Source organism: Ambystoma mexicanum, chromosome 8 (assembly GCF_040938575.1).
Source record: "Ambystoma mexicanum isolate Mex_15411 chromosome 8, UKY_AmexF1_1, whole genome shotgun sequence".
Taxonomy (NCBI): Eukaryota; Metazoa; Chordata; class Amphibia; order Caudata; family Ambystomatidae; genus Ambystoma; species Ambystoma mexicanum.
In genome coordinates this window covers 1,375,405,091-1,375,418,733 of record NC_090929.1, presented here as the reverse complement: position 1 = coordinate 1,375,418,733, position 13,643 = coordinate 1,375,405,091, and the positions used below count along the sequence as shown (strand labels likewise).

The 13,643-nt window shown below is 42.9% G+C and overlaps 1 protein-coding gene across 1 annotated transcript in view; it reads right to left on the bottom strand.

Annotated features, from left to right (window-relative positions):
* LOC138473016 (disintegrin and metalloproteinase domain-containing protein 12-like) overlaps window positions 1–13,643 on the bottom strand; it is a 2,040,250-nt gene that overhangs the window by 1,940,120 nt on the left and 86,487 nt on the right. Inside the window, exon 2 of the mRNA XM_069611491.1 lies at window positions 1,438–1,516. Within this exon, the coding sequence (XP_069467592.1) occupies window positions 1,438–1,516 (79 nt within the window). The remainder of the gene's footprint in view (window positions 1–1,437; window positions 1,517–13,643) is intronic.

The following is a 13,643-nucleotide window of genomic DNA, read 5'->3' as shown; positions in this document are numbered from 1 at the left end:
ATTGGGTAGTCTTGGAGAGAGCTATGGTTTCCCCTTTACCCCTTGCTGACTTGTACCTCATCAAGGGGAAAAACACATTTACAAAATCCTCTTGTATTCGCCAATCGACCTAATTCCTTAGACTGTATATATTCCCCTCTATCCTAAAATCATCTCTGTTCACCTCTCCATTTATTTGGTCCAATCCTTTAATACAAATTAATGGAAAATATATTTGTTGTAAACCATGGGTCTCTAGGGTTATTAAGTTTATCAATCAGTTTTTTCGATAAGGTGCTCCAATCACTTTCAATGAATTTACCACTAAGTTTCATATCCCTGTCCCTTTTATGCAGCAATACTTTAATATTACCTTTGCAATTGTTAACAATTATGAGGTTTTAATGAGTAACTCCAACATTCCTAACGTGCAAAGCTTGCTACACATGCTAATCTCAGACGTTAACACCTCCATGTTTTACAAAGTCTTGGCTGAAAGAACCACCTCTCAAACTGTGGAAAAATCTCCACATTGGTAGCAAGACTGATCGCTACCTGATAACCAACTACATTGGCCCCTAGAATTGAGAGATATCTCCAAGGTTACCACACGAGCCAGTTTGCTCCAAACCCTCTTCTTTTTTCATCACAGAGCTTTTATTACTCCTGAATCACTCTTCAAATGTAAAGTAGCACTCAATGACAGATGCTCGAGCTGCTTACATTCTCAGGGCTCTTTTAAACATAGGTTTGTGGAATGTCAACATGTTAAACTGTTTTGGAATTGTGTGTAAAATAATATCAAATGTATTTTTTTTAAGCAACAACAAGATTTTGGCTTTGAATTTCTCATTTTTGGCAGTTCATCTTTACAAGATACTATCAATAAGAATACCTGCTACATGTTTGGCCTATTCATGTTGGTTTGAATCCAAACTGTCACCACCAACTGGAAAAATGAGGACCGTATCCATTGCAACACGTGGTGGTACTCCATTTGTAATATCCATAGGTTGGAAAGTTGTAATGCTTCCTCTTCTGGTCCACTATTTAAACATCAGTTGAAATGGCAGTGCTTTCTCAGCTTTCTATCTAACATGAATCCCCATCAATACTTTTTGGGGATAATTATTCCATGTATGATTCTCCAATCCCCCTCCCCCTTGTGCATGTCTTGTCTCCTCTGTTTTGTTCAGTTTTGTATGTCTTTTTGTTCTGTGATATTTATCCCCTTATTAAAGATTTTCTAAATTCCAAAATACAATAGTGTTATAGATATACTTGACTGACATATACCTTATGTTTATTCTCTAATGCACACTTTGTACAACATTTCTGTACCTTAAAGGATTTGCTGCATTTATTATATCCCTTGTATACCTTTTTTTTCTAATAAAACATTTCAAACCAAAAGAAAAAGATACAGTAGAAAAGGCCAAGGCATAGTGTAAACCTTACCATGTAATTAGGCTCCGTGGTGACAGCAGTGCCATCTTTCAAATAATGGGTCTCTGTAAACCTGCCAGCGAAGAGTCCCCTGGAAAGCAAGCACACAATGCACCATGGTTAGATGTAAGCTGCCAATGGTTCTGTTCCTTGATCCTTCCAAACAGAGTGAAAGAAAGCATTCACACTATCAACAAGCAATGGAAAAGGAAACAGTTTTGGCTTTTTTGTAGGCATGGGATAAGCATGAGCCAGGAAGTGCCATAATGGCACTACCTGGTCTTAAGTTGACAACAAGCGGCAAATGGAGTTAGTATCTGGGTATATGATGCCAGTGCTGATGAAATGCCTAAGGGTGTCAACCTATGCCACACTGATGACCCTCAATAAGGGTGCATCGAGTATGTGGTTGATAGTTGCATCCTTAAAATAGCACTGCCTGGTGTAACAATGGCAATTTCCTATGCAGCAAAAGGCAATCCTTTTGGCCAATTGGCATTTTCATAGTGCATTGCCGTATGGCTCTGCCCTAGAGGTTACATTCCATCGTCACATACTAGGTGGCACTGCGTGTGTGTGCATTTGTAGCTGAAATAAACAAATCTAATTTATTTTATTTGTTGATTTATAAAGCGCCGAAAGGCCACGTGCATCACAGTGCTGAGACACATACACAAGAACATTACATCAACGACAGGACAGGACAGTTACCATGGAAAGTTGGCCGGATGATCCAATGGAACTACCTGAATAGGTAGGTTTTCAAAGCTTTCTTAAAGGTTTTCAGATTATCGTCCCCTGTGAGAGTAGTGGGCATGAGGTTCTAGAGTTTAGCTGCTTAGCTAATACCTTTACAAAATTCAAAAGTGTTGGCTTTTCTACAAGATTATTTATAACAGGGCTTCAGTGCAAGGAACAGATGTTAGGACACATGTACATCACCAGGTAGGCCATTTAATTAATTCGCAAAAGACCGCTTTGAAACAACACTGCCAGTCCCTGTACAATACAAGGTTTGATGGTCCTACCTGGTAGAGCTATCTCAAAGGGATCCTAGGAGGGTGCGTTTTGGGCAAGGATGGGCAGGTAGTTATTGGGAATGGTTTTAGATTTAGCATGGTGATGCGTGAATCATATGTGGTAAACAAAACACACATATAAGCGCACATCTCATCACCCTCCTAACCGTACTCCCACACAATAGTCTCAGTTTATAGGTGGTTCTAATAGCCAAACCTACACAGCATGGGATATACACGTTTGGAGGCCAGAGAAAATTAAATGGGATGTCGCACGAGATCCTGCAGCAGAGAAGCATTAGCAATAATGCCAACATTTACTTAGTTGGAACATGAGAAAATGTGAACAGTTCAGTCTTTTACACTGCTTTGTCCAAGACGTACCTCACTTACTCCCTGATTCTGAATGATACAGATGCAGAGAAAAATACGGTTTCTGTACTTTTTTAGCCATGCTGGTGAGAGTGCATGAGGAGTTCCTGAGTGACGTATGGACTCCATTGAGCCACCCTGCACAGGGGTACCAGCGCAAGGTTTCTGCACTGTGTAGGAGCACTACATACCAGTACAAGGGGGTCACTATGAAGAGGGGGTCACTGGAATGGCCCTCATGTCCCCTATGCAAATGTCAGCCCGGGGAATGAGAAACGAAAGATGTAACTCTCTGTTTGGCCAACTACCGGACGCACCAATGAATCACACATCTGCGAAGAGATATTCTCTCAGGCGACCCTTTAAACCATATACAGTCGATTGATTCGAGGAGATAGGTGCCTCATCGATGGATCGGGTTGACTGATGACGAAGTCCAGCCGCGATGGAGTCACTACTGACAATACGACACAGCAGCGTTAGACATGAAGCAAATTTGCATTCCTGCATGAAGATACGCAGATACACCCACGTATACCCAAGGAACATGCTTACACCTTCCGTACAGGGCAGATACATGTACATACTGTCAAAATCTTTTCCGTTTCCCTATCCAAAAGCAGAAACACAAGAAAGCCAAACATACATGACCCGAGCTTGCAACCGCTTTATCACAACTAACCATAAGTAGTTATGGGGATGTATAAGGAACCTACAGGGCTCTACCACTACTAACCTCTAAGAAGAAATTAGAATGCAAAGGGAAACCATAGAATGACTGTAGTGAATAACACATGGAATCACAGGCCTCAAACCCATGGAGGGAAAAGTGCTGTCCCTGCAGCACGAAGCACAGAGACAATGTTTGCAGCCAAGGACAAGGGCGGGTGGAAAATTCCTGATTCCAGAGGTGGCGAGTCACCTGCGAAATATAGAATAAAATCCTCATAATTGTGGACAGAAAGGCTCAGTTTTGAGGTCCTTGCGCACGTGACCCAACAGAGCCAAACAATGGCTATTTTACTCATGGTGAGAATATTGGTATATGCAGTATCCACCAAAAACTGCAACCTTCAGGCACTCTCTCTGGCTTGGTGAACAGACCAGTGGCAAACAATGGGGACACATAGGGCCTTGTTACGGGTCCGGCCGTAACCCTAATGGTGCCACTGGTGGGTTGCCGCCAGACTCAAAATATTTTACCGGTGCCTCAGCCTGACTTCCCACTGCCACCGGGACATTACAAGTCCGGCAGCCCGGGAAGTCAGGTGCCGGTAAAATGTTAGTCCCCATTCCCATAGAGTCCCACTGAACTCTATGGGAGCAGGGACTCGGAAGCGATGGCACCGTTGCTAACGGTGCTAGCGCTTCTATGAAGAGTCTGTCTATCATGGCTGATGTGCCCGGCAGGGTCAGACCTGTTGAATGTAGCGGCCCTGACAGGCAAATTCGCGGTTTGCCAGTCCAGAAACAAGGGTGCTGGTGAGCTTACAGGCACCCTTGTTTCCGGTCCTGCAAACTTGTAATGAGGCCATAGTCTTTCTCATTACCTTGAAAAAGTACACCGAGGGCTGTGAACGAAACAGGGTCCCTGGCCTGGGGGACTCGCTCCAGCAAATTCAAACACTCAGATCATGGGGTGCTGTAGAATGCCGCACGGGCCAATGGTCTTTGTGCGACCCTGCGACTAAGTAATAGATCATTTTGTTGGGCAGACTCAGCTGAAGCCACCTGACATGGGAAGATCAGTGAGAATCCAGATGTATATGGGTTCCAAAGGTATTATGCCTGAGCTAACCAATAGGGGGTTCCCGTAGGTTTTTGGGGATGGTGTTAATGTTTGCGCCTCACCACAATACAAAACTGGGTGACACTGGGGCTCAGATGCTGAGATTTCAACAGATTATTCTGTTTCCTGTTTTGGAGAATAAAAGACAGTTTGCCGTTGGTAAGGTTTTGGATAGACCCCAGGTACTCTGCTAACTTGTGGTATTGTTGATGTGAACAACCCATCCTCTGGAACTCTGGAATACTATTATAACTGTTGTCAGGAAAAAGCAAGCAAAATCTTTTGAAATCAACGGTCAATGATGGCAGACATGTTTATCATAGTTGCCACCATTGCAGATTTCAACAGTGAACTTTTTGTAACACTGCAATGGCCCTACGTGAGCTTTGTCGATGGGGCCTGCCTCATAGGCCATGACAGTGACTTTGACCTTTGTCCCAAAGGGAATGCTTCTCGGGACATGGGACTCAAGGGGGCCAGGGCCACAGCAAGGGAAAGGGAACTTACCTGGGATCCTGTGGCCACCCTTTAAAAGGGGGTTGCCCTGGGGACCTCTCCCTCTTTCTCGTTGCGCCCGTTGATGTTTGCCCACCCTTCCATACCACTTATTAGTTCTTTTGGTTAAGGAATAGAGATTGGGAAGTGAAATTGAATTATGTTGTTATGGATATTTTTATTGCCTGCTACTACAGTTTTGAGTCGATTGTCGCATTTGAGTCATTGCGGGTGCTGTTGAAAGGGTCCTACACAATATATCTGGAGATGTTGGGACAGTCACATATTTTGAATTTACTATTCAAGCTATGTTTGTGCTGCCTGGGTTGTGGCTGAGGGGCACTCTCTCGTCCGATAACCCAACAAGTAGGTGTTGACGGTTGGCTGGCCCCTTGGGTTTCCCATAGGGCATAAAGTGGAGCCCAGACTTAGTTGTTGGACTGTTCACTTGACATTTGACTTTCAATCCCCCTGGATCTCCTCGGCTAGTAATATGGGTAATCAGGCTACTGGTGGGTCTGAAGGGCTGCTGTTGACATAGTCATGTTTACTTTTTTCAAAATGTAGCTATTAGGTGGGGTCCCGGTCATTTTTGAGAATGCTCATGTAATAAAATGTGACACCTCTAAATATGTTTACTGTATATTCTTATGTGCTCTGCATGCATGAAGCCATGGGCAGTGCACCCCCTATGTACAAAGCACACATTTACCATCATCTTTTTCCTAAATTCACCTTGTCCACTGAAAGGAGTCTGTTATTTCAGATTCAGAGGCATACATGGAGACTACGGTTTGCTTCTAACACAGTCATGAACAGCCACTGGAACTCCAAGTCATGTGTAACATGTTCAGCCAGTCCTGGCATTTTAGGTAATATCGTTTTGCATGCTGGGACTTTTAGACCACACATTTTAGCAATGCACGTACACTCCCAGAATGTACATAGCTTATGGCTATAAACATCATTGCACTAGGACATGGCATGTTTTTTAGAGTCTGTGCAAAACATAAAGATCAACAACTGGTGTATCTATTAGTTTGAAAAATCCACTAATTCAACAATCACGGGTATCTAACCTTGATAATCCTCTTGGTGAGATTCTAAAGTGACACTGTGGAACACAAGAGTCTGAAGTAATTTGTACTGTGATCAAAATACCTAGCATAGGAAATCATTTAGTTTAGTTATTTGTTTCTTTATTACATATCAAGAAAATATAAAATTAAGGAAAAATAAATTCTCAATAGTTAAAATTACAGAAGCAGCATGTTATTCAACAAACCATAAAACATAGAAATACAAAAGTGCCTGGAGTCAAGGGACAGATCCATGAACAGTGGATTCAAGGAAAGGAAGGGGGCGGGGGAGAGAGGAGACCCAAAAAAAGAAAATAAAGGAAAGGGGAGGGAACAGAGTGGGACTGGCTCAGGTTTTGGCAGAACTCACTTCTACCCTACCAATTAGAATTGGAAATGTCAAAGAAAAAGTACAACCAGAGATGGTATAGATTAACTCATTCAGTGGCAAAAAGATGTAGATGCTAAATTGCTTGTGTTCAAATTATTTTTAAAAATAGGGCTAGCCCAATTGCCTAGTCCTTTTATTTGTTGTACATAGAAAAACCATTGAATTAAACAAATTATGTAAATTGAATTAATTTCAGTACATATTATAACCGGTATCTCCTACATTATTATGGATCCCAGTTATAAATGTCTATTATACAGGGGTCTGCCATTGTGTATGATATTGCTCGAAATAAGTAGTTGGGTTCATGCACTTAGAATAGACCCATATAGGTAACACGTTTTGGTGTCGATGGCAATGGTCCAATCGCCTACCTCAGGGTGTTAAAGACAGACTCTGTATGGCTAAAAAGTGGCGTGTCAGTGTCATTCTCCAAAAACATCTAAAATTAACCAAAAAGCCCCAGAGGGCACTTTGGGTCACTGACCCTGGAGAAGGACTGGGTGTGCTTTAAGCATTCGCAACCGTCCTGTAGACTGGTGCCAGCAATGGGGCTGATATTGCATGTATACTAAGAGAAGGGGTTGGGGCGACTGAATGTTAGTGTCCCTCGATGTCTAAAGAGAGTTCAATAGTGAGTAAAACAAAGACAGACAGACATGTGTCCGTCAGACCTAACTGGGTAATTAGTTGCCTTGTATCCAACTAGCTTGACCCTCGTAATGAGGGGGAGGTGCAAAAGTGGGGACAGAACTCACTATGGTCCTGCAATGCCTCCCATGTCAAACATGTCCCTGAAAGGGTAGAAACATGTGTGTAAAGGGGGTACTTATGCTTCTTCATACCCATGGGTGTGCCCCCAAGTCAGACAGAGCCAATGGCTGTGGGCAACTAACTGTTTGCATGCTGAACAACACCACTTAGTGTGGGCAAATGGAGAGGTGCCCATTCTGTGAAGGCAACCTGTGAATGAAGACGGAAAGTACTACCCTCTCATTAAGTCAGGGATGCACTGGCTGGGACGCTCCTCAAACTGCTTGTACGGGTAGCAGTGGCTAGCGATGATGCATCTGCAGCAGCTCAGATATTTACTGCACGGATTTCATCTAAAATTGGGGAGAGAGGGTTACTGATGCCTGATGGAACCAAGAGGCACTACGCGAACTGTGTTGGAATAGCTTATACCAACATATGGAGATATGGGTTGTGGCGCCGGTCACAAGCAAAGAAAAATACCGGAAAATACAGAGAACTCACCCTGTTAGACATGGGGGTCCTCAAATATGTAGGTGATGGGGATCCAGATGAGAGGGTAAGTTTGCCCGAAGGCATACCACGTGCAAGGCGTTGTCCGTGGTTATGGCAATGCTGAGCACCGTAATCAGGATTGTGCACCTGGACATGTTGCAATGGCGTTCTCGTGTCACGCCTTGACGTCCTTGCGTTGTTGCTGTGTAACCTGAGATGTTTATGCCAGCATGTAGTTGTTGCTTGGCATCAAAGGCGGTGCAATCAGCTTTTACAGAGCCTACAACCATAGGTCAATATATATCTGAATCTAGTGTTCCCAGTGTTAAAAGTCATGTTTTCAGAGATGGCGGTCACAAGGAGGTGTGAAGTGTGCCCACCCTCCTGTGGACAATAAAAATAGGAACCCATAAATATGAATATGGAATAAAGGAAAAGCTGGAACTGCAGCTGCAGGTGTATCTAGGGCCTAGTGCTACTATGTATAGTCACAAAGTCAAAGAGTAGGTGTAGGTGCAGGGGCGGAATTCCTCATTCAGTCCATTATTAAATTAATCCAACCTATGTATCCAACTGGCTTCTTTTTCCAGTAGGCTTCCCTGGATATTCAGTGTTCCTTTAACAATATCCAGGACCCACCACAGTACGGCATTAGGAGAATGTTGATATTCGATGTACTGATTAACCAAGGGTGCTGTGCTGTTTCTGCATCAAATTTTAGATCTGTGTTCTGAAATCCGAGTGTGGATGGATCTCATGGTATGTCCCACATATCGTAGACCGCAGGGGAATTCAATTGAATAGATTACTTGGTTAGTCTTCAATTGGTCAGGTTGCGTAGTGTCCAAATCCTGTCACCTATGGTAAATGATTTCATCTTCATGATACATTTACAGGTGACACAGTTCCCACGAGGGAAATGTTCTGTAGTGGCATGTAAGTTCCAAAGGCTTGTTCTTGTGGTATCTTGGTTGAACTGTGAATGGACCAAATGATCACGTAAGTTCTTTGCCCACTTAAAAGCAAAGCATGGTCGTGGTTCACCAGGTAGGTTCAATTGTACTAGAGGCCCATACTTGTTTAAGCATTTTTAGCTGAAAAGTATGGCTCCTGTACATAATGACACATGCATGTTGTTCTCCTCTACTGTATGGTGGAGTCAACAGTGATATCAGTCTTGTGTCAAGATGTCCTGCATGCTTACAGAAGTCCGCCAACTTTGAACACTCCCTTCTAGTTCTCAAATATTCACGGTATGGTCAATTTTGTTTAATTTGTGTGGGATGGTTGATTTTGAAATGCAACAGGGTGTTCCCATCACTTTTTTTTGACGATATAGGCTACAAACTAGCTTCCCATTTTGATGTTTGATCACAAGGTCTAGGAATTAAAAAATGGTATTACTGTATTCCATCGTGAATGGAATGTTACTGTCACAATTGTTGTGCCAAATGAGGAAAAGTAGCTGATTTTCTTTGAAGTCCTTCCAAATAAAGATAACACCATTAATATATCTTTTACAAAATAAGAGCTGTTCCTTCAATGGATTTTGTCAACAGAAAATATGGTCAGACTCATATTTGGCCATAAAAAGAATCGCTAAACTGGGAGCAAAGTAAGCCCCCATCGCTGTTCCTTTCATTTGTAAATAAAATTGTTTATTGAACATAAAGAAGTTCTTGCACAGTGTCATATGTTCCACAATAAAGTTCTGAGCTAACATAGATTGTAAATTATATGTACACACGTGCTCTCATATGAATTCAAGGGCTGCATCCTCTGGAATGCGTGTGTATAATGATTTTATATCCATTGTAATGAGTAATTGAGATGTAGGATCAAAGTCTACTTCAACTATGTGTATAGAGTGCATGGTGTCCCTCAAATATGTCTTGGTGAGTACACATCAGTTTAAAAACAAGTGTCAACAAATTTACATAAAGATTCCAAGATTGAACCACTCCCAGACACTATGGGTCTGCCTGGAGGATTGGCAGAGTCTTTGTGGATCTTAGGTAATGCATAAAAGGTGGGAATTTGTCCCTGCAAACTTGTGAGGAACTCCAAATCTTATCAGGAGTTTTTTTTAGAGTTTGTCTTGCAAGTCATGCTTTTTGTTTTTAAGGAATCGGTCACATGGTCATTCTGTAATAGTATGAGGAGGGTTGTCCAGGAATACAGGTGCACTTAGCTTCAACTTTTATTTTGTATAGAATTGCACAAAATTAAATAGGATAGCTGCAGCTTCCGGTGTTCATCGGCTCTGTCATGCCGATCTTTTGTCAAACACATTGAGCAATGTGGATACCAGAAAAATTGCACTTGTCCATAAGTTATAAGAATGTGCTTTTAATATGCAGTTTGATCACAAAGAAAGCAATAATCTCACAGTCCTCTTTTGTGTCAAGCTACACACATTTTGTACAAAATAAGAAAGAAAACCACTTTCAATCTTGTACTCAGATCATCACTAAACACTGTATGATGAATAGATGAAAAGCGTCCCAGCTGAAATGTTTTTTACCCTTTCCGGACCTTATCAATGCTTAACATGTGCAATTGATTTGTTAATCGTAATCCTAGTACATCAATGTTTCTTCTAGTTAGGGTGGTATATGTAGCATATTCAGTGATATTCAGTATTTGCATTCACTATTCCAGGTCAGGTATTATACTTTGAGTGGTTAATCCGGCCTGAAGTACAGCCATTGTGTTCACTGTAACTGATTTTCAAATTCTTTGTAAATGTGTCAGGATGTCCAGTCTGGAATCATCCCCTGCTGTTATCCAGCATTCTGCATGCACAGAAAATGTCATGTGTAACACGTTCAGCTAGTCCTGGCTTTTTAGGTGACTTCGCTTTGCATGTTGGGACTTTTAGACCACACAATGTAGCAATTTAATTACACATCCCAGAATATACTTAGCTGATGGTTGTAAACAGCATTGGATGAGGAAATGGCGTGTTTGAGAGTCTGTTTTGCAAGTCATACTTTTTGTTTTTAAGGAAGTGGTCACATGGTAATTCAGTAAAAGGGAACATATATACCCTGATGAAGCACCAGCCTAGAGAAAACCGTTCACTTCACCAATTCATATTTAACTGGTCAATTGTATTCTCCACCAGTGTAGCGACAGTAGGCATTATTTTGTACCTTTCTGGGAAAGCGCAAGTGTGGCAGTGGAAGTGGTTAGATTCCTGCTACATTTGTGTCATGCCATATTCTCACAAACTCCTGTTCACCCGTGGCGGTTGCACTCTTATTGCTACTTGTTCATCCATGTGGACATGTGCGTGGGAAGAGAAGAACAGGGATGAGGGAGGGCAGGAAGATGCACAGGAAATATTGTTTAAAGCATGGCCCATCTAAAGAAGAGCTTTCCCACCTCTGCATTCTAAGTGTATTGGACTCAGTCATGACCTTCTGACGAAAACATTTCCTGAGTCATGCATGAGAAACATATGAACATGCTGCATGCTGACTTCAGTGTCAGAAGTGGACTTAACTCTGATATCAAATTGTTTCTGGACTATTTTCCTGTGTTGCATGTTCTGATACGTTCAATCAGAGATTGACATTAGCCTTCGAAACTATTCAGTGTTACCCTGTGCATATACAAACAGCTATAACTGAGAAAGAACGCAAAATGAAATGGCGGTGTATTCCATACAGTGATTTCTTTGGCTTTGCATGTAATGATATGATATTTCATTTATAACGCGCCATGTACACAAGTGTTTCTAGGTGTGACAAGACAAGGGAGGGAAGACAGAGGGAAGACAAACAACCTTACTAGTCCTTGTGTCATTCAGATCGTACAAGTGCTGCGACGTAAAGTGCAGGGGAAAGGGAGGAGGAGGAGGAGTGCTGCGTTAGTGTACACAACCATCGTTGTACGCTTTTTTTTAATCTCTCCATTGAAAAGAATCACAGTTCAGAACATCTGTTGTTTATAATGTAGCACCATGGCTGGCTTTAGAAGCTGCAGCGCCCCTGGCAGCAAATACAAAATGTGGCACCCCTGCTCCTGCGTGCCCCTAGTCATGGGGTAAGGGGAGTGGGGGAGTGCCCTATTCTTATTAGATGCGTTCTGAGAGCATTTAATTTAATAGGGAGCCTGCCACACCTTCTCCCACCACGCCACTCAGGGAAGACCTTGAATGACTCCCTGGAGCTAGCGTGGTATGGGTTTAATGCCAGGGTGCCCTGGGCAGCCGCCCGGCCTGCCCAGCCCTAAGGTCGGCTCTACCATACAAGGTCAGAGCTGACTGTGATTAAGTAAAGATTAAAGATGCTTAGTAGGGTGTTGATATTTTTTCATTCACTTAATCCCTCTAACTTGTAGACGCCTTTGTTTTGTCCACTGTTCCAGATTGCTTGAGTTTGCTCAAATCAGGCTGCCTTTTTCCTGACTCTGATCATTTGAGAGGAGGAACCCACATCTACCCCACAGAGAATCAGTCGCTCGCCCCAGATAATCCAAACATGACCTTCCAGAATCTACTCTGCATCTCCGTGGACAAATCTGAATAGTGCTAGTCTGCATATAAACACCAACTTCCAAAGACGTTTACGTTTGATGCGTTATGCTTGCAGGGCAGGAACTATGACTGGAAAATGTGGCAGCAAAACCGTATTGACCCACAACAAAAGCGTCCTTGTTTAAAGAGTTGCTTGGTGACGCAGGAGCTAAAATTCGGTGTGGCCTAGTAGTTCAAACAAGTGGAAAGTATTCGTAACATGTGTGGTTCTTAATTTATGATTGTGAATTCGACATTATGAATATGAGCATCTGTGAAAAACAAGACACATATTCCCAGTTCAGCAGTTCACAATATCCGTGACTGGTGGCTCAGTGTGCCTGTCCTCGCCTTCTTTCTCTTCACAAATGTAAGCCTCTGTGGCTTTGTGTCCTCTGCGATGCCTCAGCAGCAGGGCGAGTCTGACTGGACTGAGATAACATGGGTGGCTGGGGAACGTGAGGCCTAGCTGCGAACACTGCGTTTGTATTTTCAAGAGAATATTTGAGTATGTACGTCAAAGTGTCAGTGTGAGTATCAATGGTTGTGTGTGTGTGTGTGTGAGTGGAAGTGTGAGTTAGGCTCAGCAGCTTGCGCTGGCGTCAACCTTGAAACGTTGCACTGGACTTCAGCCAGACAAGAGAAATAACTTTTTGCAGGCGCCTCTCTCTGCAGATGTGTTTTTCTATGTTTCCACACTTCTCAAGCGCTATAATGTGTCTTCTACAAAGATGGTCTTGAATATAAGATAGTACTGCTTTATTTCACTACAGACCTGTGACTTTCACTGTATTTCAAATCAAGCTCTCAAATCTATTGCTTGATTACGAGGTTTGCAACGTCTACGTCTGCATCTTTAAATACATTTAGATCTGGAAAGCACATGAGTTGAAATTAAGAAGAAGAAAAAAAGCATTGCCAAAGCCAACAAATTTGGTTTTGGTGTATTTACCAGTCAGCGCCATAGAGGTAGTAAGATGGTGACAGCTGGAAAATGGTGTCATTGAGCCTCATTACGGTAACCCTGCCGGTGATACTGGCGGGTTGCCGCCGGACCCGTAAAAAATGATTGCGCTTGACTTCCCGGTGCCACCGGGCTATTCTAAGTCTGGTGGCCGGGAAGTCAGGCACCGGTAATTTTGTTAGTCCCCATTCCCAAAGGGACTCCATGGGAATGGGGACAGGGGAGCACCGGCACCATTAACAATGGTGCCGTTGCCCCGGTGAGAACTCTGCGAGTGGGTGCCATCCCTCCCGGCATGTCTGACTCTGGCTGGTGGGACGGCACCTGCCTGCAGAGTTG